Source organism: Scyliorhinus canicula, chromosome 10 (assembly GCF_902713615.1).
Source record: "Scyliorhinus canicula chromosome 10, sScyCan1.1, whole genome shotgun sequence".
Lineage (NCBI taxonomy): Eukaryota > Metazoa > Chordata > Chondrichthyes > Carcharhiniformes > Scyliorhinidae > Scyliorhinus > Scyliorhinus canicula.
Window position 1 is genome coordinate 85,694,165 of NC_052155.1, and position 23,078 is coordinate 85,717,242.

General features: G+C 43.5%; 1 protein-coding gene across 3 annotated transcripts in view; it reads left to right on the forward strand.

The window, feature by feature from the left end:
- Window positions 1-23,078, forward strand: part of mapre2 (microtubule-associated protein, RP/EB family, member 2) — a 121,818-nt gene that overhangs the window by 49,287 nt on the left and 49,453 nt on the right. For all 3 annotated transcript variants that reach the window (XM_038809292.1, XM_038809294.1, XM_038809293.1), the window contains exon 2: window positions 7,325-7,452. In XM_038809292.1, coding sequence (XP_038665220.1) covers window positions 7,325-7,452 — 128 coding nt within the window. The remainder of the gene's footprint in view (window positions 1-7,324; window positions 7,453-23,078) is intronic.

The window sequence follows — 23,078 nt, forward strand, 5'->3', positions numbered from 1 at the left end:
TTTTGAACGGGCATTGCAATTGTTGTTGATTCTTTTAAAATGTTTTTTATGACTAAAGGTGATTATCCACGTGAATGTAGATTTGGTTATTTTATTTTTATGTGTGGCATGCTTAATGTTTGTACATTTTAATTTAGTTTATGGTCATAAGATTTTAAAAGCGCCTCAGGGCTTTTTGCTGTCATTGTCCTTGTAGCTTCTGATTTTTATTTTGGATTTAGTGTTTATAGAATCACTGTGGTACAGAAGAAAGCCATTCGGCCCATAAAGTCTGCACTGACACTCTGAAAGATGTACCCTACACTAGGCCCATGTCCCCGCCCTATCCCCATAATCCCACCTAACCTTTGGGCACTAAGGGGCAGTTTAGTACAGATAATTTACCTAACCTGCGCATCTTTGGACAGTGGAAGGAAACGGAAGCACCCGGAGAAAACGGCAGGGTCGCGGTGGCATAGTGGTTAGCACTGCTGCATCACAGCGCCAGGGTTCTGGGTTCAATTCCAGCCTTGGGTGGGCTTTGTACGTTTTCCTGATATGTGTTCTCCCCATATCTACGTGGGTTTCCTCCGAGTGTTCTGGTTTCCTCTCATAATCCAAAGATGGACAGGTTAGGTGGATTGGCCATGTTAAGTTGCCCCTTAGTGTCCAAGGATGTACAGGTTAGGTTCCAGGGAATGGACTCGGGTAGAGAACTCTTTCAGAGGGTCGGTGCAAACTTGACGGGCTGAATGGCCTCCTGTTCTGTAGGAATTCTACAGTTCTATTCCATGGTTCTAGGAAACCCATGCAGACATGGGGAGAATGTACATCCTGTTCTGTAGGAATTCTATGGTTCTATTCCATGGTTCTGGGAAACCTATGCAGACACTGGGAGAATGTACAGTCACCCAAGGTCTGAACTGAGCACGGGTCCCTGGTGTTGAGGCAGCAGTATTAACTAATGTGCCACATGTTAATTATGTTTGTGCCTTGCTTGCTTCAATTAACTACTTAATTTATAGTTACTCAACTAAATGTTGTGTTTTGATGTTTCACTGAGACGTTTGTAGAAGCTTGCAAACTTTAATGTGAAACATTTATTCGCTAAATATAATTGTATAAATACAAAATCTTGAAACCAGTTCATGTTTAACTTAATGTTTAACTTTATCAGCTGAACAATGAAATAAAACTATCTCGTTTTATGATTTCTTGGAATAAAATACATTTTCTCGCTTAAACACAACTGTCCCATCTATTTGTAAAGGTGGGGGGGGGGGGTTGACAATTGCTGATTGACTCGAGGCTTCTAAGGATGAACGTTATATCAGGAAGACTTGTAAACAACTCAGCTTAAAATGCATTGGAAAATCCAAATGTACATTAACCCTGAATCAGCTGGGAGGTCAGGCGTGCTAATGTTGGTGTCTTTGAAGCAGTCAATAGCACCAGTACTGAAGCTATGATCCAACTCCGCTGGGCTGTTCATAATCATCTTCACCCAGCTCAAGGAAGGACCCTGAATAGGAGGAGGACAAAGAAAGCTCTTCAAAGACACCTTGTAGGCTTATCTCAAGAAATGGAACATAGATGTCAATGCCTGGGAGACCTTTGCTCAGAAGAGACCTACTAGGAGGAATTTCTTGATGGAAGGGTCGCAATTCTTCGAGAACACCCGATGGCAAGAGGAGGCCCAGAAAAAGAGCCTGAGAAATGAATAGCTGTGACTTGGCGCTCAAGGACTAATACCACCTTTTGCATACTCCTGCCAAGTGAGTGATTTGAAGATGTGGCCACGCAAGGAACCATAGAACCCGTGGCCAGTAACACTGCGTAAGCTTAGGTGGACAAACATGCCCGTGAATGGAAGTGACAGTCTCATGACAAACCAAAGTTTTAAAAAAAAAATATGTATCATCTTTTCATTTAAGTTGCATTTTAAACATATTTATAACACTAAGCATTAATAATATAGAGCTTCAACCTAGCAAAAACCTGTCTCCCGATGTCTCCTACCTCTGCTAGACTGAAAAATGTCTGAGTAAATAAAAAGGTGTAAAAGTTCACCAAATATCGGGTAAGTGGCCCAGGTTAGCGCTGTAGCTGGATTTTTCCTTTACGGAGCATCAAACAGGGAGGGGGGGGGGGGCGGTGGTCCGGGAGTTTGAAAGTCTGCGCTTTTAGCGCGCATGCCTGAAAGCTCGCACTTCCAGGTCGTCATGTTGCACATGTGCAGCGCACCAGCGACTTGGAATCGCAAATCCTTCAGAAAGTTACAGGCCATAGTGTTTTTTGTTTTCCTGACAAGCAGCCTTATAATAAAAGTAATAATAATCGCTTATTGTCACAAGGAGGTTTCAATGAAGTTACTGTGAAAAGCCCCTAGTCGCCACATTCTGGCGCCTGTTCGGGGAGGCTGGTATGGGAATTGAACCCGCGCTGCTGGTCTTGTCCTATATTACATAGAAACATAGAACACTACAGCGCAGTACGGGCCCTTCGGCCCTCGATGTTGCGCCGACCTGTGAAACCATCTGAAGCCTATCTGACCTACACTATTCCATTTTCATCCATATGTCTATCCAGTGACCACTTAAATGCCCTTAAAGTTGGCGAGTCTACTACTATTGCAGGCAGGGCGTTCCACACCCCTACTACTCTCTGAGTAAAGAAACTGCCTCTGACATCTGTCCTATATCTCTCACCCCTCAATTTAAAGCTATGTCCCCTCGTGTTGGTCATCACCATCCAAGGAAAAAGACTCTCACTGTCCACCCTATCTAACCCTCTGACTATCTTATATGTCTCTATTAAGTCATCTCTCAGCCTTCTCCTCTCTAACGAAAACAACCTCAATTCCCTGAGCCTTTCCTCGTAAGACCTTCCCTCCATACCAGGCAACATCCTAGTAAATCTCCTCTGAACCCTTTCCAAAGCTTCCACATCCTTCCTATAATGTGGTGACCAGAACTGCACGCAGTACTCCAGGTGTGGCCGAACCAGAGTTATGTACAGCTGCAGCATGACCTTGTGGTTCCGAAACTCAATCCCCCTGCTTATAAAGGCTAGCACACCATATGCCTTCTTAACAGCCCTATTAACCTGGGTGGCAACTTTCAGGGATTTATGTACCTGGATGCCGAGATCTCTCTGTTCATCTACACTACCAAGAATCTTGCCATTAGCCCAGTACTCTGCATTCCTGTTACTCCTTCCAAAGTGAACCACCTCACACTTTTCCGCATTAAACTCCATCTGCCACCTCTCAGCCCAGCTCTGCAGCTTATCTATGTCCCTCTGTATCCTATAACATCCTTCAGCACTATCCACAACTCCACCAACCTTCGTGTCATCTGCAAATTTACTAACCCATCCTTCTACACCCTCTTCCAGGTCATTTATAAAAATGACAAACAGCAGTGGCCCCAAAACAGATCCTTGCGGTACACCACTAGTAACTGAACTCCAGGATGAACATTTGCCATCAACCACCACCCTCTGTCTTCTTTCAGCTAGCCAATTACTGATCCAAACCGCTAAATCACCTTCAATTCCATACTTCCTTATTTTCTGCAATAGCCTACCGTGGGGAACCTTATCAAACGCCTTACTGAAATCCATATACACCACATCAACAGCTTTACCCTGATCCACCTGTTTGGTCACCTTCTCAAAAAACTCAATAAGGTTTGTGAGACATGACCTACCCTTCACAAAACCGTGTTGAGTATCGCTAATCAACTTGTTCTTTTCAAGATGATTATAAACCCTATCTCTTATAACCTTTTCCAACATTTTACCCACAACCGAAGTAAGGCTCACAGGTCTATAATTACCAGGGTTGTCTCTACTCCCCTTCTTGAACAAGGGGACAACATTTGCTATCCTCCAGTCTTCCGGCACTATTCCTGTCGACAAAGACGACATAAAGATCAAGGACAAAGGCTCTGCAATCTCCTCCCTGGCTTCCCAGAGAATCCTAGGATAAATCCCATCTGGCCCAGGGGACTTATCTATTTTGACATTTTCTAAAATTGCTAACACCTCCTCCTTTTGAACCTCAATTCCATCTAGCCTGGTCGACTGAACCTGAGTGTTCTCCTCGACAACATTGTCTTTCTCCAGTGTAAACACTGACGAAAAATACCCATTTAATGCTTCCCCTATCTCCTCTGATTCCACACACAACTTTCCACTACTATCCTTGATTGGCCCTAATCTTACTCGAGTCATTCTTTTGTTCCTGATATACCTATAGAAAGCCTTAGGGTTTTCCTTGATCCTATCCGCCAACGACTTTTCGTGTCCTCTCCTCGCTCTTCTTAACTCTCCCTTTAGGTCCTTCCTGGCTAACTTGTAACTCTCAAGTGCCCTAACTGAGCCTTCATGTCTCATCCTAACATAAGCCGCCTTCTTCCTCCTTGACAAGTGCTTCAACTTCCTTAGTAAACCACGGCTCCCTTGCTCGACAACTTCCTCCCTGCCTGACAGGTACATACTTATCAAGGACACGCAGCAGCTGTTCCTTGAAAAAGCTCCACATTTCGATTGTACCCATCCCCTGCAGTTTCCTTCCCCATCCTATACCTCCTAAATCTTGCCGAATAGCATCATAATTGCCTTTCCCCCAGCTATAATTCTTGCCTTGCGGTATATACCTATCCCTGCCCATTGCTAAAGTAAACATAACCGAGTTGTGATCACTATCACCAAAGTGCTCACCTACATCTAAATCTAACACCTGGCCGGGTTCATTACCCAGTACCAAATCCAATGTGGCCTCGCCCCTTGTTGGCCTGTCTACATACTGTGTCAGAAAACCCTCCTGCACACACTGCACAAAAACTGACCCATCTATAGTACTCGAACTATAGTATTTCCAGTCAATATTTGGAAAGTTAAAGTCCCCCATAACAACTACCCTGTTACTCTCGCTCCTGTCAAGAATCATCTTTGCAATCCTTTCCTCTACATCTCTGGGACTATTCGGAGGCCTATAGACAACTCCCAACAGGGTGACCTCTCCTCTACTGTTCCTAACCTCGGCCCATACTGCCTCAGTAGACGAGTCCTCAAGCGTCCTTTCTACCGCCGTAATACTTTCCTTGATTAACAATGCCACACCCCCCCCTCTTTTACCATCTTCTCTGTTCTTACAGAAACATCTAAATCCTGGAACCTGCAACAACCATTCCTGTCCCTGCTCTACCCATGTCTCCGAAATCGCCACAACATCGAGATCCCAGGTACCAACCCATGCTGCAAGCTCACCCACCTTATTCCGGATGCTCCTGGCGTTGAAGTAGACACACTTCAAACCAGCGTCCTGCTTGCCGGTGCCCTCTTTCGAACTTTTAACCCTATCCTTGACCTCACTACTCTCAACATCCTGTACACTGGGACTACAATTTAGGTTCCCATCCCCCTGCTGAATTAGTTTAAACTCCCCCGAAGAGCACAAGCCAGCTGTTTAGCCCACTGTGCTAAACCAGCACAGGAGCACTTTATTTTGCATCGACTGTTTGCGCGGGCAGCCAGTAGTGTTAACAGCTTTTTAAATAAAGCTCCACGTTTTGGTCGAACCTCCCAAGGCCTGCAGTGCAGACTCTTATCTTTAATCCATCACAGTCATGATTTCCAGAAACACAATAGCTAAAATGAGGATTGTGTACTCCCAATGCTGCTCGGCTTGAAGGGTCTAAATTTCTTGTCACCTTGGGAAGTCCAGGCAGCATGGTAACACAGTGGTGAGCACAGTTGCTTTACAGCTCCATGGTCCCAGGTTCGATTCCTGGCTTGGGTCACTGTCTGCAGAGTCTGCAAGTTCTCCCCATATCTGCGTGGGTTTACTCCGGGTGCTCCGGTTTCCTCCCACAGTGAAAGATGTGCAGGTGAGGTGGTTTGGCCATACTAAATTGCCCATAGTGTTCAAAAAGGTTACCTGGGGTTACTGGGTTGTGGGGATAGGGTGGAGGTGTGGGCTCAGGTGGGTTGGGCTTTCCGGTGCAGACTCGGTGGGCACAATGGCCTCTTTCTGTATTGTTCTATGATGCAGGTTGGAGCCAGTTGGGATTAAGTATGTCAAATTAGACAGCGTGTTCCTGAAGCTCCCCAATGCTTTAGACAAATGCATTGCTCCAAGCACCTTTTTAAAATTGTATTATTTTTCAGGATGAGTTTAGTTTTTACTCTGCTGCAGTCAGAATATATTTTCAGACATGGATGGTCAGTTTCTATCAAAGATGCAATTTTCTGGAGATCTTTATATATTCTAGCTGCTGGCATAAACCAAATAAAATGTCAGCAAAAATGCATTAGTATGTACTGGAAATATAGAGATTTTATGATTTCAAATGTGATTAATATTCATATTCAGCACAAACATGTTCAAATTGGAGACATAGCACCAGTATTTAAGTAAGTGGTAGGAGGAGTTCTGGCTAGGAAACCCAGAAATCATGTTTCCAGATGTCCTGTGGGCGGAAATGAAGAGATCTGGTTGGGGTAGAGGGGGAAGGCATGTTAAATAAATACTGCCTCTCCCACCCCCCCCCCCCCCACCCCAATACAGAGATGAATGTAATTGGATGTATCAAATAATCCAGCAATACAATCAAAGCAGATCTGGCAACATCTGTAGAAAGAGAAACAGTGATGACTCTTCAGAAATAAAAGGAAATATTAATTTAAGTTGTTGAAAGGGCAGTCTGGGATAGGTTAGAGGGTGGGAGAGATTAAATAATGAAGATGTTATGAAAAAAAGGCAAAGGGAGTGGTAACGGTTGAAATCTAGCAAACCTGGTAGTCCTGTGTTGCTGGGATGACCGAAACGTCTTCTATAAAAATTAATCAGCCAGTTGAGATATGAGAATAGATAAACATCTTGAGTTTTGCTTGATGATGATGATTATTATTATTGCGGATTGCAGTAGCGGGCAACAATGTTTGTGTATAGGTTTTGAAAAGGGATACTTAATAGGCTGAGTAACCTTTCATATGCTTCCCATGAATGGTTTCCTGGCAGAATGGTGGTTACAATATATTGCCTCCTGTTAAAATTTAAAGAACTGGTTTTGATGCACCATTAACGTTTTAGTAGGTCAATAAATGTTTTTTATAAAAACATGTATGCAGTATGTCATGCCATCTATCATAGATGTTTCAGCAACATGTTGCTTTGGCAGTTGCACCTGCAAAATGTACCTGTCTTTCAATTCGGTAAGAGTCATCAGGTTGGGAGGTGAAAAGAGCTGATAAAACGAGATATTTTTTCAATACTGATAATTTAATTCAACATGTTTAAAACAAATTTAAATTTGGTTACTTTAAAATTATTTTTCAGCTGGGGAATGGCTGTTAATGTGTATTCGACATCGGTAACTAGTGAAAACATGAGTCGGCATGACATCATGGCCTGGATTAATGACACAGTGTGTTTAAACTACACAAAAATTGAACAGCTTTGCTCAGGTAAGAAAATATTTTAAAATAAATCCCTTTAAATGTACTTGAATATGAGGTGTTAACACTTAGTCAGTGCAGCTTGTCATGGGCCAGGGTTTAGAGAACCCCAAAGTGTATCATGGAGTTCACCTGACCCACAACTTTTAATAGATTGTGGTATGGGGAGCATATGGCCCACTCTACAGGTGTGGTACAGCAGAAATGGAAAATATATTTTTTAAAGCAAAACAATGTTTATTCTATAAACTCAAGTTAACCTTTTTCAAACATAGTGAACAACTTAGCAACCATTAATTCAAATACAACCCCCAAAGAATATAACACGAAGTAATCCTTTAAGCTTTCCTTTTAACATCTATAAGATTTAAAACGCCTTTTACCAGAAGCACATCAGGTTAAAGTCACTACTGTTATTGTTTTAAATCACCAGGATTGATTTACAGTCTTTAGGTTACAGAGAGAGATTCATGCACCTTCTGGCTGTGACTGCAGCTGTCCAGCCCTGAAAACGAAACTAAAACACAATCTGCAGCAAACAGTCTAAAACAAAAGTAAAAAGCTGACGACAGCCCAGCTCCATCCACTCTCTGACATCACTGCAGTAGTAAACACCCATTTCCTAAAGGTACTCTCACTACAGATATTTATGTTCACACCCATTTATAAATACCCATTTCTTCAAGGTACTCGCATGATACCTCCCCCCCCCCCCCCCCCCCCCCCCCCCCCCCAGAAAAAAAAACATCAACTTCAAGATGGTTTCATTTTTCACCTCGTCACTACCCTTTAACACAGTGAATATACTTTTTCGTTTATAAAAAAAAAACACGCAAACAGGTATAATATAGTCCATTTGTTTTTTTGTTCTTCCTCCAACTGAAATCCTTCTCGATTGAGTCTCTTTGAACAAGAAGGTCCTTGCATGATCCGTCCATTTTCTCTACGCCTCAGCATTTCTCTTTAAAGTCAGACCTTAGGCTAGTTCAATCTGATCACTGAATCCCTTGTAATTCGCCCACACAGGCACATTGGCTATCACAGCTTTCAGGCAGTCAAATGCCTGTTGAAACTCCGCTGTCCACTGGAATTTGTCATGCTTCTTGAGCAAGTCCATCAGTGGAGCAATCACGCCACAAAACATTTCCACAAATGTTCGATCAAATCCACTCATGCCAAGAAATCGCATTTTTTCCCTTCGTCTTGAGGGTATCGGAAACTCCGCAATGAAAGTGACTTGGTTTTTTCCAAATTCACTTTTGGCTAAGTTTATCACCAAACACGCCTCCTGAAGTCGATCGAATAACTCCATCAGATGTTTCAAATTGTCTTTCCGTGTCTGGCTGAAAATTATCAGATCGTCTATGGTCTATGGGTAGTTCATATCTAGTAAAGAATTTAAGTAACTCCTCCACAATCTTTTTAACTGTAATATAACGTATTGGAATGGCCTCTGGAAACCTTTTTTTATTTTTAAAAAAATAATTTTTATTCAGATTTTCACAAAACATCAATAACAGAAAATATTAACAAACAAAAAAAAATATTAACAACTGAGAAAAACAAGAACGAACAACATCCCCCCCCCCCCCCCCCCGTTAAATACAAAAAGAACAAAGAGATTAGCACCCGTTTTAACCAAAGAACACATGTACACGCCCCTTCAACCCAACCCACCGAAATGACCCCTCCCCGGCTGCTGCTGGCCTTTTTTCCCTACCGTTCTGCCGGGAAATCTAGGAAAGGCTGCCACCGCCTGTAAAACCCCTGTACTGAATATAGTTCACAATTTCCTGTTTACTAATGACTGTGTACCAGCTGCTGGTTTAGAGCTGGACATGCAACATGGCACTGACTTCTCCTCACATGCATGTAAAGCTTTGGCCTTTACTTCTGTTTTCTTCATACTGATCCCCTCAGGGCAAATTTCACCCTCTCCAATTTGATGAACCCTGCCATATCGTTGATCCAGGCCTCCACGCTTGGGGGCCTCGCATCGTTCCACTGAAGAAGAATCCTCTGCCGGGCTACTAGGGATGCAAAGGCCAGAACACCAGCCTCTTTCGCCTCCTGCATTCCTGGCTCCACTGCAACCCCAAATATTGCGAGTCACCAGCCTGGCTTGACCCTGGATCCTACCACCCTCGACACTGTGCTTGCTACCCCCTTCCAAAATTCCCCCAGCGCTTCCCCCAGAACATATGGGCATGGTCCGCTGGGCTCCCCGAGCACCTAGTACACCTGTCTTTGCCCCCAAAGAACCTACTCATCCTCGTCCCGGTCATATTAGCCCTATGTAGCACCTTGAACTGTATGAGGCTAAGCCCCGCGCATGAAGAGGAGGAGCATCACTCCAGAGCAACTGCCCACGTCCCCCCCTCAATCTCCTCACCCAGCTCCTCTTCCCATTTACCCTTCAGCTCCTCCACCGAGGCCTCGTCTACCTCCTGTTGCTCGTTCTGGGTGAGTGTGCTTAACACTCAATTTGGCTCTGTTTCTTTACTTGGCTCTGGAGTCGCCAGGTATCGTTAAGATACTGCCACAAATTTCAAGGTGAAGTTCAAAGCAATAAAACCATACACCAATTAGTAAGTTCAAACAACTGAGTTTATTATAATACAATTATAAAACTACCCATGCACACGCTAAGAGGATTAAACTATTCCTACCGCTAAATAAACAAATACTTATCTCAAAGGAACTGCCGGATCAGGGGGAGCAAGGCCTCTTGCTCTGGTCTGCAGACTTCAGGTTGGTATAGGTTAAAAAGGGGTCAGGAGTGTCTATCTCTGGTAGCGATCGTTGTGAGACAGTTGCCGCCGGCTGCTGTCCCAAACCTCTCCTCTCTCTCGTTCAAGGTCTTCTTGGCAAAAGCTGGTCAAGGTGCTGGTCCACAGAGGAGGGCTGGTCAAGGAGAGAGGAGGGCTGGACAAGAAGAACAAACTAAGTGTGGGACCTGTCTTTTATAGGTCCCAGGGATCCGCGCCCCTTTGGGCGGACCCCTTTACCTGCTCGGAATCGATTGGGTCTCTTCCCAATCGATATGTTTGAATCCCCCCAATACTGAGGCTGTTCCTTGGCTACTGGGCGGGCTTTCAGGTTCTTTGTCTTCGAACACAGCTGGTGCCGGTGTGTCTGGTATCCTATACAATGTTGCAGTTACTTCCCCATTTGTGTCCATTGTCTCTGGGACCTTTCCATTAATATGCTAACTATCCCGGAGATTGCCTCATTGGTATGCGGAATGTTCGTTTCGGTGCTGTCTACTCTCTTAGCAGACAGAATCCACATTTGCTTGGTGCAGCCTGCTGGTGCTGCAAACGTTGTCCATTTTAACCTGTATGCTTTGCATTCCTCCGTTTTGTATTTAGGGAATGGCCAACTTCGGTGGCTACACTCCTGCATCACTTCGTACATGTCTGAAATCCTCCCCCCTCCAACCCACACCCCTGAGAGCACCCTGTCCTGGACCCCACGTGGGGGCAACAGAGGGAACCCCGCCACCTGCCGCCTGGCAAACGCCCTTACCTACATATACCTAAAAATGTTCCCCGGGGGAGCCCAAAATTCTCCTCTAACTCACCTAGGCTCGCAAACTTCCCATCTACAAACAGGTCCCTCAACCTCCTAACACCTGCCCTGTGCCAACTCAGAAACCCGCCATCGATTCTCCCTGGAACAAACCGGTGGTTCCCCCGTATTGGGGACCCCATCGAGACCCCCACCTCCCCCCTGTGCCGTCTCCATTGCATGCAAATTTTGAGGGTAGCCGCCACCACCGGGCTCATGGTATACCTCGTTCGAGGGAGCGGCAACGGCGCCGTCACAAGCGCCTCCAGGCTCGTGTCCACACAGGACGCCATCTTCATCCTCTTCCATGCTGCCCCTTCCCCGTCAATTACCCACTTACGCACCATCGCTGCGCTGGCAGCCCGGCCTCTGGAAACCTAGTAGACGCATCCATTACAGTCAAAAGATATTGATTCCCACTTTTTGTTTTAGGAAGCGGTCCTACGCAATCAATTAGGACCCTTGTAAAAGGTTCTTCAAATGCTGGAATGGGTATTAAGGGCGCTGGTTTTATCACTGTTTAAGGTTTCCCTATCACTTGACGTGTGACATGATTGACAAAATTTAACTACATCTTTATGTAGTCCTAGCCAATAAAAATGTTTCTGGATTTTAGCTTGAGTTTTCCTTATTCCCAAATGACCTCCCACTGGTACCTCGTGTGCAACTCGCAACACCTCCTTTCTATACCTTACCGGCAAGACTACTTGATGAACTTCTGCCCATTTTTCATCCGCCTGCATATGTAATGGTCTCCATTTTCTCATCAAGACATCACTTTTACGGTAATAACACTCTGGTATACACTCAGATTCCTCTTCCGTATATGCTTTCTGATCTGTTTTATTTCTATATCTTTTTGTTGTAACTCTGCCAATTTTCCTGAACTAAAAAATATCCGCCTCACCATCCACCTGTTCTTGTTCTTTTTCAACCATCTGATCAAAAATCGTTTCTGATAATTGCACTTCAACTTCAACTTCAACTTCAACTTCAACTTCAACTTCAACTTCAACTTCACTCTTTGATTTCTCCTCTTGTCTTAAACTATGACTTTGCGACCTTGTTACTACACAATCTGGAAAAATCCCAGGATATTCGTCCTTCAACATTTCAGTTGTCTGATTTTCCACTGGCTTATCAACCACAGTAGGCATCACTCCCACCTGTGATCCAGCTATATCATTACGCAAGATAAACTGTATTCCTGGACAAGATCGTTTCTATATTACTCCTACTACCACTTCAGCACTCTTCACTGGACTTTTGAACCTTGCCTTGTATAATGGAACACTACTGCTCCTCTCACCCTGAATTCCACATATTACCACCTTTTCTGGTAATATTCTTCCCAGACTACATAACTCCTCATCTCTTACCATTAAATATTGACTAGCTCCCGTATTTCTTAAAATTGTGATTTCTTTACCTACTCCTCCTGATACACATGAGTAAACTTTACCCACACAAGTAAATTCTTTAAAGAGATCTGGCACCTTCTTACCATTCACCTCTTGATCAGGCTGTACAATCTCTTGCACCTCCTTCGCTTCACTTGGGCTTTCCTTTACCACTTTAACAAACCCCACTGTCTTTTCCTGTTTTACCACATCGGCCTTCCCAGTGCTTTTCTTCAACTACCAACACTGTGACTTTATATGGCCTAGTTTATTACAGTGAAAACATTTGAAATGTTACATTTCTTTTCCACCCTCCTGGATTTCTTTTTTAATCTGAGGTACAGTCTCCTTATTATTTCCCATCAGATCACCTTTACCTTTACCACTTGAGTATTTCTCATGTCCCCAGTTTCTATCCCTCACTGGCTGAGACTGTCGGAAACCAAGCTTTGATTTATGAACTAATTCATAATCATCTGCCATTTCTGCTGCTAATCTCGCAGTTTTAACCCTCTGCTCTTCCACATGAGTTCTCGCTCTCTCTCGCTCTTTCGTATTGAAGCTGCTTTAATTCTTTCTCATGTTCCATTTGTTTAATTTGTAACTGAATTTTTGCCATTACCAATGAGTCAAACTTTATCTCCGGCAACTTTAAATGTTTACCCACTGCCATAATTACCTAATCTTTTTCACATTTTGTCAGGTAATGTTAACTGCAATGTTTTTGTCAAATCTAACAGTCTGCTTTTTATCTCTGTCCGTAAGGTACTGCGTGTGACCGTCTCCATCCCCAAAAACTTCAGAGCCTCTGAAAGAGCCATTGTCCACAACACACTCTCCACTTAAACTAGAATACCACACATGAAAAGCAACCACAATATGCTCACCCCTCACTGTCTTTACGTTCTCTCAGCCAATCCAATAGATAGACTTTTATCCTGGTCAAGCCCCCAATTTGTTATGTGCCACGGTTTAGAGAACCCCAAAGTGTATCATGGAGTTCACCTGACCCACAACTTTTAATAGATTGTGGTATGGAGAGCATATGGCCCACTCTACAGGTGTGGTACAGCAGAAATGGAAAATATATTTTTTAAAGCAAAACAATGTTTATTCTATAAACTCAAGTTAACCTTTTTCAAACATAGTGAACAACTTAGCAACCATTAATTCAAATACAACCCCCAAAGAATATAACACAAAGTAATCCTTTAAGCTTTCCTTTTAACATCCATAAGATTTAAAACGCCTTTTACCAGAAGCACATCAGGTTAAAGTCACTACTGTTATTGTTTTAAATCACCAGGATTGATTTACAGTCTTTAGGTTACAGAGAGAGATTCATACACCTTCTGACTGTGACTGCAGCTATCCAGCTCTGAAAACGAAACTAAAACACACCCTGCAGCAAACAGCCTAAAACAAAAGTAAAAAACTGACACACCCCAGCTCCATCCACTCTCTGACATCACTGCAGTAGTAAACACCCATTTATTAAAGGTACTCTCACATGACATTGAGGTCACTAAGTATTGTCTCTGACGCTTAGTTTGTAATAGTTGAAATAATCCTTTGTACAGTAACATGCTGACCCATTGCTCCTTTTTTAGAAACTAATTCATACTGATCCAGAGTATTTGGAATTTTTAATGTGGAACATTATTCAATTAAATATTTATTGTAAACTTACTAGTCATTGCACTAATTTCATTGCACATTGAAATAAAGTGCTGATTGCTAAATTTAGAATAAAGGGATTGACCTGACTCGAGCAAAGCCGATTGTGACCCCTGATTTTGGCTTGGCTTTGCATGTACTCCCAATTTCAGTTTCTTAAAACAGCGGTGCCAGTGTTAGAGCGTAGTCGGGGTGAGGGTGTGTTTAGCACTGCCGAACTTTTGTAACTACTACTAGTCGGCTAATATAGCCATGATTAGGAAATGGATGGGGTGGGGTTGCTGGATGGAGGGTTTCGGAAATGGCAGAGAGTAGGAATTGAGAGGATGGGAGATCTATTTATAGACGGGAGCTTCCCTAGCTTGAAGGATTTGGAGGAGAAATTTGAACTGCCAGCAGGGAATAGGTTTAGATATCTGCAGGTACAGGATTTTCTGAGAAGGCATGTTCCAACCTTCCCGCTCCTGCCACCATGGGGGATTCATGACAGGGTAGTTTCTAGAACATGGTTGGGAGAGGGGGGATACATGACAGGGTAGTTTCTAGAACATGGGTGGGAGAGGGGAAGGGGTGGGAGAGGGGGAAGGTATCAGCTATCTACAAAGAACTTATGGAGTCGGAGGAAACTCAAATAGAGGAACTAAAGGACATGTGGGAAGATGAGCTAGGGGGAGAGATAGAGACTGGTCTGTGGGCGGATGTCTTAAGCAGGGTTAACACGTCCTCATCATGTGCCAAGTTTAGTATGATGCAATTTAAGGTTGTCCACCGGGCCCACATGACGGTAGCCCGGATGAGCAAGTTCTTTGGGGTAGAAGACAGGTGCGCGGGAGGTCCAGCAAATCATGTCCATATGTTTTGGGCATGCCTGAAGCTTAGAGGATTTTGGCACGGTTTTGCAGATGTCATATCACGGTACTTAAAACAAGGGTGGTGCTGAGTCCAGAGGTGACGATCGTTGGCGTGTCGGAAGATCCAGGAGTGCAGGGGGCGAGAGAGGTTGACGTTTTGGCCTTTGCCTCCCTGGTAGCCCGGAGACGGATACTGTTAATGTGGAGGGACTCGAAGCCCCCAAAATTAGAGACCTGGGTTAGTGACATGACTGGGTTTCTCAGTCACGAGAAAATAAAGTTCGCCCTTAGAGGGTCCATGTTATGGTTCGTCCGGAGGTGGCAGCCATTCGTCAACTTTCTTGGAGAAAATTAAAATGTCAGCAGAGGCAGAAATCTGGGGGGGTGGGCGGGGTTAGGCTATTGTTTCATTGATTGGGGGTGCGAAGAATGTGATCGGGATGGAAATATTTTATGTACCATGTTTATGTTGCTGTTAATTGTTATTATAAAAACTACAAATACCCTAAAAATGTTTCATAAGGAGAACCTTCTTGAATATGGCAATATGATTTCTCGCGTTGAAATACGCAATCCATTGCAGCCCTTGGTCAAATCCAACCTGAAACCGCACTGAAGGAGAGCATTTAAACAAGGAGCTTTTTTGGGAGGGAAGGAAAAAAACATTGAGAGGCAGCTCCCTGTTAAGGGCTGGCTGTCTTTGTGGGGTCAGTGGGTGGTGAGGGAGGTGGGAAGAGGAGCTGATTGACAAGCTGCGGTGAATGCATTCCTCCCGTAACACTTTGGTTTCCTTGGCGACGGGCTGCTGGAATACAGGGCCCTGCACGGCGGCCCTGCACCCCCTCAATTCCACCCCACACACTATACTGTGCATGTGTGTCATGTGACCCTTTGCGTGGTCTCGCATCGAGGTGCCTGGATATGTATGTAAAAGCATTGGATTTGTATTTTCCATTTGTGCAATGAAGATGTAAAGCTGTACTTCAGATTGCTGGACATTTTTTCTTTGAAATGAAATGCTGATTTTGCTGCCAAAATACTGATTTTTGGGATCTGGAATACTGATTTCTATTGGGAAAGGTGGGCAGCTCTGAAATGGCTGCCTCGCTGAAACTCGACTGTCTCTATAATAATTAAATTAAAACAATATACTGGAAATACCCAGCAGGTGATATATTTCATCACATCCCCCTGACTTGATTATTTCCAGTATTTTTTGTTTTGAGTTCAGATTTCCAACATCCACAGTATTTTGTTTTTGTATTTGTGCTTGAGTTGCCAGCACTGATCTCAAACGGTGCTGCAATAATGAGGTTTCTGGATTAAACAGAAAGAGTTATTGTACTGGGACTGGAGGATCAATTTTTGTTAATCACTAATTATAAAAGAATTAGAAGTAAACTATTTGCATTGCAACGAAAGCCTGCTCTGTGCGAGCAGCAGAAATCAGAGGGCATACAACCTGTGTGACTTGCAACTGCTCTTGATTTAAATATAGGAAAAAGTTGTGTTTGCCGAGCACTCCAGTTTTTATGTTGGCAGTTATCGTACTATACTACAGCATTCAGTAACCTTGCATAACCGACCATGGACTCCAAACACCTTGTCTTCCCCTTTTCCCATCAAAGCCAAATCTCTTTCTAGCTGATGACAGGAGCTGAAGTGACTTCCAAACCTCAATAAATAGTGATTGGTCACTTCCTTATTGCATAAGTTGTTTCTTGCTTTTCCTTAATGTGCAGTCAAAATACAATTGGTACTTTGCCATTGTTTATAAAAAGGTAGTGAAATTGGTATACAGAGTGGTTTCCAAAGATGTCTACCGTCAAGCTGAACCGATATAACAGTGGCAGGAATGGAGCTCTTCATAGAAAATTCTACTGTGTTTAGCTCCATTCTCCACTCCAGTAATAAAGCAATCCATTGCATATTATAGTGGTTAAAAGCTTTGACAAAGGTTCATCTGGACTTGAAATGTTCACTCTTTTCTCTCCCTGCAGATGCTGCCAGACCTGCTGAGATTTTCCAGCATTTTCTCTTTGGTTGCATATTATAGTAGGCCTGGATAACATCCATGCTGGGACTGGGATAACATTTGCAGCACTTAATGCAACCTGGTTTTCTCTTCCAACCATCTTCCTTTCACCTTAAACAGTATCAGAGTCCCCCATCACAAGATATTTGCAAATGTACTAAATTAAAAATGCAAAGCAACACCCATAAAGGATACATTTTTGAAAAAACATTTTTAGAAACTATTCTTTAATTTATCTAATTTGTCATTAAAACTTTGTTGCTGATTAGAATTGAATTATTAAAATAAAATCATGAGACTGGATTCTCCGCCATTGGGATGCTCTGTTTTGCCGGCAGCCGAGGGTTTCCCGACGGCATGGGGCTGCCCCACAATGAGAAACCCCATTGACCAACCAAAACGGAGTATCCTGCTGGCGTGCTGAACCAGATATCTGGCGTGGCGGGACGGAGAATCCAGCCCACAATCTTTTCATTCAACCTAATTGGAAAATCAAAGCACCGAGGAGCTGGAATAGGTTTCAGGTTTTCTGTGCTTCATTTCTTTTTGACGTCAGAAAATTAAATGAATTAAAATTCATACATAAAAAAATTCATTTTATTTTGTACCTGTGAAAGGTATACAATTAATAATATCCATGATCAATGATAATTTGCAAGCCTTGACACCACCTCACTTGACAATGTCAATCTTTATTTTCGCTATCTCAAACTAGTCCAAAACCTACTCTTTTTGAAGATGTATTGAATCATAAGAATGGTTTCTTGCTGCATCACAGCCTTTCAGCACACCTGCCTGCACCGGCTATAAAGGAGAAAAATAAACTAGCCGTTAATTTTAATCCTACTTTCCAGAACTTTAATCCTACTTTCCAGAACTTTACAAATGCAGATCCAGGTACCTTTTTAAATTGAGCAGTGAGTTTCCGCCTCAACCACTAACTTGAGCAGTGAATTCCAGATGCCCATCACCCTCTGAGTGGAAAAGTATTTACTCATGTCTGTTCTGATCCATCCACCAATCCCCTTAAATCTGTGCCCCCTGATAATTGACCCATCAGCTGGGAGAAATTAGTTTTTCTAGTTGCCTCATAATTTTGTACACTTTAGTAGGTCACCCCTTAGTCTCATGTCCTAAGGAAAACAAGCCTAGCCTCTCCTGATAGCTTCAATTTTCAAGCCATGGCAACAGTCTTGTAAATCTCCTCTCTCTCCAGTGCAATTATGTCTTTCGTGCAATGTGGTGACTAGAACTGTGCTCAAAATTGCAGCTGTGTCTCAAAGCCATTTTTCATCTTCTCGTGGCACAGTGGTTAGCACTGCTGCCTCACGTTGGGTCCCGAGTTCAATTCCGGCCTTGGCTGACTGTGTGGAGTTTACACATTCTCCCAGTGTCTGGGTTTCCTCCAGTGTTCTGGTTTCCTCCCACAATCCAAAGATGTGCAGCTTGGGTGGATTGGCCATGGTAAATTTCCCCTTTGTGTCCAAAATGTTAGGTGGGGTTACTGGGTTATGGGAATAGGGTGGGGCATGGGTCTGGGTAAGGCGCTGTTTCAGAGGTTGGCTGCAGACTCAATGGGCCGAATGGTCTCCATCTACGCTGTAGGGATCCTAATTCCCGTCTAGCTTTGTGCCATCTGGGAAATTGGAAACATTATATTTGGTTGCCTCATTCAAATCATTGATTTTTGTGAACAGTTGGGTCAGTTGGAAACCATTGACAGCATGGTAGAACAGTGGTTACCATGGTTGCTTCACAGCACCAGGGTCCCAAGATCAATTCCCAGCTTGGGTCACTCTGTGCGGAGTCTGCACGTTCTCCCCATGTCTGTGTGGGTTTCCTCCGAGTGCTCCGGTTTCCTCCCCCAGTCCAAAGATGTGCAGGTTAAGTGGATTGGCCATGCTAAATTGCCCTTGGTGTCCAAAAAAAACGGTTAGTGGGGTTACAGGGCTAGGGGGAGGTGTGGGGCTTGGGTGGGATGCTTTTTCCAAGGGCTGGTGCAGACTCGATGGGCCGAATGCCCTCCTTCTGCACTGTAAAGTCTATGTCCCACGTACTAATCCTTGCGGTATCCCACTATCATGACCTGCCAATATGAGAATGAGCCATTTATTTCTACTGCTTTCTGTTTGTTAACCAACCTTTAATCCATGCCAGTATATTACCTCCTATCACATGTGCTTTAATTTGCTAACCGACCTCCTGTGGGAGACTTTGTCAAAAGCATTCTAAAAATTCAAACACACTACATCCATTGAAGCCCCTTTATCAATTGTGCTAGTAACATCCTCCAAAATACCTCCTGACAGATTTGTCAGACTGATTTCCCATTTGTAAATCCATGTTGACCATGCCCAATCAGTTCATTATTTTCTAAGTATTCCTTTATTGCATCCATTATAAAAATTCCAGCATTTTTCCCTGCTCCTGATGTAAGGCGAACTGGCCCCTTGCTGCCTCTCTGCCATCCCAGGAAGAAGTCAGAAAAACCTTCTCTGCCTTCCTTATACGGCCTACTGTACCTGCAGGCTCATCTTCAACAACTGGTGTACAAGAATACTCGGGTCTGGGTGCACACTCCCCTCTCCTAATTTATGACCATACAGATAATCTGCCTTCCTGTTTTTGCCACTGAAATGAATAACCTTGGGTTTCTCTAAATTATATTGCATCTACCATTCATTGCCTACTCACTCAACTTGTTCAAATGACACTGAAGGATCTTTGCCTCCTCCTTACTGCTCGCCCTCCCACATAGCTTTGTGTCATCTGCAATTTTGGAGATATTACATTTTGTTCCCTCATCTAAATCATTAACGTATTTTGTAAATAGCTGGAGTCCCAGCACCGATCCCTGCAGTACTCCACTAGTCACTGCCTGTTATTTGGAAAGAAAGGCATTCATTGCTCCTCTTTATTTCCTGTCTGCAAACCAGTTTTCTATCCATTTCAATATACTACCCCTAATCCCATGCACTTTAATGTTACACACTAACCTCTTCGGTTGGACTTTATTGAACGCCCACTGACTGTCCAAATAAACCACATCCAAAGGCTCCTCTTCAACTCCGCCAGCTACATCCTTGAAGAATTCCAGTCAAGAATAATTTCCCTTTCGTAAGTCCATGCTGACTGTCCGACCCTACCGGTGGTTTTCCAAGTACTCTGCAGCCAAATCTTTGATAATGGATTCTAGAATATTCCACATTACTGATGTCAAGCTGACTGGTCTATAATTCCCTGTTTTCTCTGTTTCCCCCCCTTTTTAATTAGTGGGGGTTAGCTGCCCTTCATTCACTTGGAACAGTTCCAGAGTCTATAGAATCTTGGAAGATGACCGCCAATACATCCATTATTTCTAGGGTCACTTCCTTGAGTGACATTCTTCTGGGATGTAAATTATCAGGCCCTTGGGGTTTATTAGCCTTCATCCCATCAATTTCCCTAACAGCCTTTCCCTACGAATACTGATCTCCTTCAGTTCCTCCCTCTCCCTAAACCCTGTGCTCCTCAACATTTCTGGAATGTTAATTTTGTCCTCTTGTGTAGACAGATCCAAAATATGTATTTATTTGGTCATCCATTTCTTTATTCCCCGTTATAAATTCACCTGTTCCTGACTAGACGGAACCTACATATTTTTTCACCAATCCTTTCCTCTTCACAAACGTATTTAAACTTTAGCAGTCAATTTTTATGTTCCCTGCAAGCTCACCCTTGTACTCTATTTTCCCCTTTTTAACCAATCCCTTGGTTCTCAACCTATATCTGTGACCTCTCGTTCTAGATTGCCACACAAGGGTAACATTTGGTCTGCGTTTACTTTGTTAATCCCATTTAGTATTTTATACCTCGATCAGATCCCCTCTCATCCTTCTAAATTCCAGCGAGTATAAACCCAAACTGTTCAATCTCTCCTCATACACCAACCCTTTCATCCCCGGAATCAATCTGGTGAACCTCCTCTGAACTGCCTCCAATGCCATCACATCCTCCTCCAATAAGGAGACCAAAACTGGTCACATTACTCCCAGATGTGATCTCACCAACACTCTATACAATTGCAACAACACTTTTCTACTTTTATACTCCGGTCCTTTTGCACTAAAATATTTCATTTGCCCTTTTAATTACATGCTGTACCTCCATATTGACTTTCTGCGATTCATGAACAAAATCACCCAGATACCTCTGTCCAGATGCATTTTGAATCTGCTTTCCATTCAGATAATAACTTGCCTTTCTATTTTTTCGGCCTAACCTCAAATTTATCTACTGCATCTGCCGTATTTTGGCTCAATCTCCTAGGCTGTCTATATCCGTCTGTTAAATTTGTATCTCCTCTTTCCTGCCTATTTTAGTATCATCCACAAATTTTGTTTGTTATACTCTGCCCCTGCTTACAGATCATTTATAAAGATTATAAAGAGTTGAGGTCTGACCCCTGCGGCACCCCGCTCATGACGGTTTGCCAGGCAGAGAAGGACCATTTGTCCCAACCCTCTGCTTTCTTTCAGTCCCCCAATCCCCTGCAATCTCAGCTTCTTGATCAGTCTTTTATGCAGCACCTTGTCAAACGCCTTCTGGAAGTGTAAATGTATCATATCCATAGGCTCCCCATTGTCTACCTTGCTGGTTATGTCCTCAAAGAACTCGAGCAAGTTTGTCAAGCATGACTTACCCTTCATAAAACCATGCTGTCAATGGTGGATTGAACTTTGTCGTTCCAAATATTCGGCCGTTTCCTCCTTCGTGACTGATTCCAGCAACCTCCCCACCATTTGAGGTCAAGCTAACTGGTCTATAGTTTGCCACAATTTGCCCCTCCCTTTTTGAATAGGGGCATCATAGCAGTATTTCCAATCCACAGGGATCCTTCCAGAATCCAGGGAATTCTGAAATATCATAACCAATCCACTATCTCTGCTGCCACCTCCCTTAATACCCTAGAGTGCAGGCCATCCGATTCCAGAGACTTATTTGCCTTTTTCCCATCAGTTTATTCAATATCATCTCCCTAGTGATGTTTATTGGACCAAGTTGCTCTGCATTAACTAGTTTTGGAAATTTTTTATAATCTTCGACCGTGAAGACAGGCAAAAATAATTGGTTCAGTGCATCCGCCGTCTCTGTGTTCCTCATTATTTCCTCACTAGTATTGTCCTTTTAGAGGGCCAACTTTTACTTGAACTAGTCTCTTCCTCTTTCCGCAGAAGCTTTTGGTATCGGTGTTTGTGTTTTCTGCTTGTTTCCTTTCGTAGTTCATCTTGGCTCTTCTGATTTTATTTTTAGTAGTCTTTTGCTGAACCTTAATGTTATCCCAATCCTCCAGTTTACCACTAGCTTTTGCAGTATGGTATGCCCTAGCTTTTGCCTTCTTCTTCCTTGACTTCTTTGTTTAGCCTTAGGGGATTTAATTTCCCCTATATTGACTGGGTCTCACTTAGTGCTAGGGGTTTGCATGGGGCAGAGTTTGTAAGGTGTATTCAGGAAGGCTTCTTGATGCAATATGTAGATAATCCAACTAGGGAAGGGGCAGTATTGGATCTGGTACTGGGGAATGAGCCTGAACAGGTGGTTGAGGTTTTGAGAGTAGTGACCAAAATTCCGTACATTTTGGGGTACTTTTGGGATAAGTATGAGTGTAACCCTCGCGTTACGGTACTAAACTGGGGAAAGGCAAATTATGATAACATTAGACAGGAATTGAAGAATTTGGATTGGGTGTGGCTGTTGGATGGTAAATCAACATCGGACATGTGGGAGTCTTTCAAGCGACATTGATTAGGATTCAGGAAAGTCACGTTCCTGCGAGAACAAAAGTCACGTTCCTGAGAAAATGAAGGTTAAGTATGGAACGTTTAGGGAGCCTTGGATAGCGAGGGATATTGTGAACCTTGTCAAAAAGTAAAAGCAGGGGCAGCACGGTGGCGCAGTGGGTAGCACTGCTGCCTCACGGCGCTGAGGTCCCAGGCTTGATCCCGGCTCTGGGTCACTGTCTGTGCGGAGTTTGCACATTCTCCCCGTGTTTGCCTGGGTTTCGCCCCCATAACCCAAAGACGTGAAGGCTAGGTGGATTGGCCACGCTAAATTGCCCCTTAA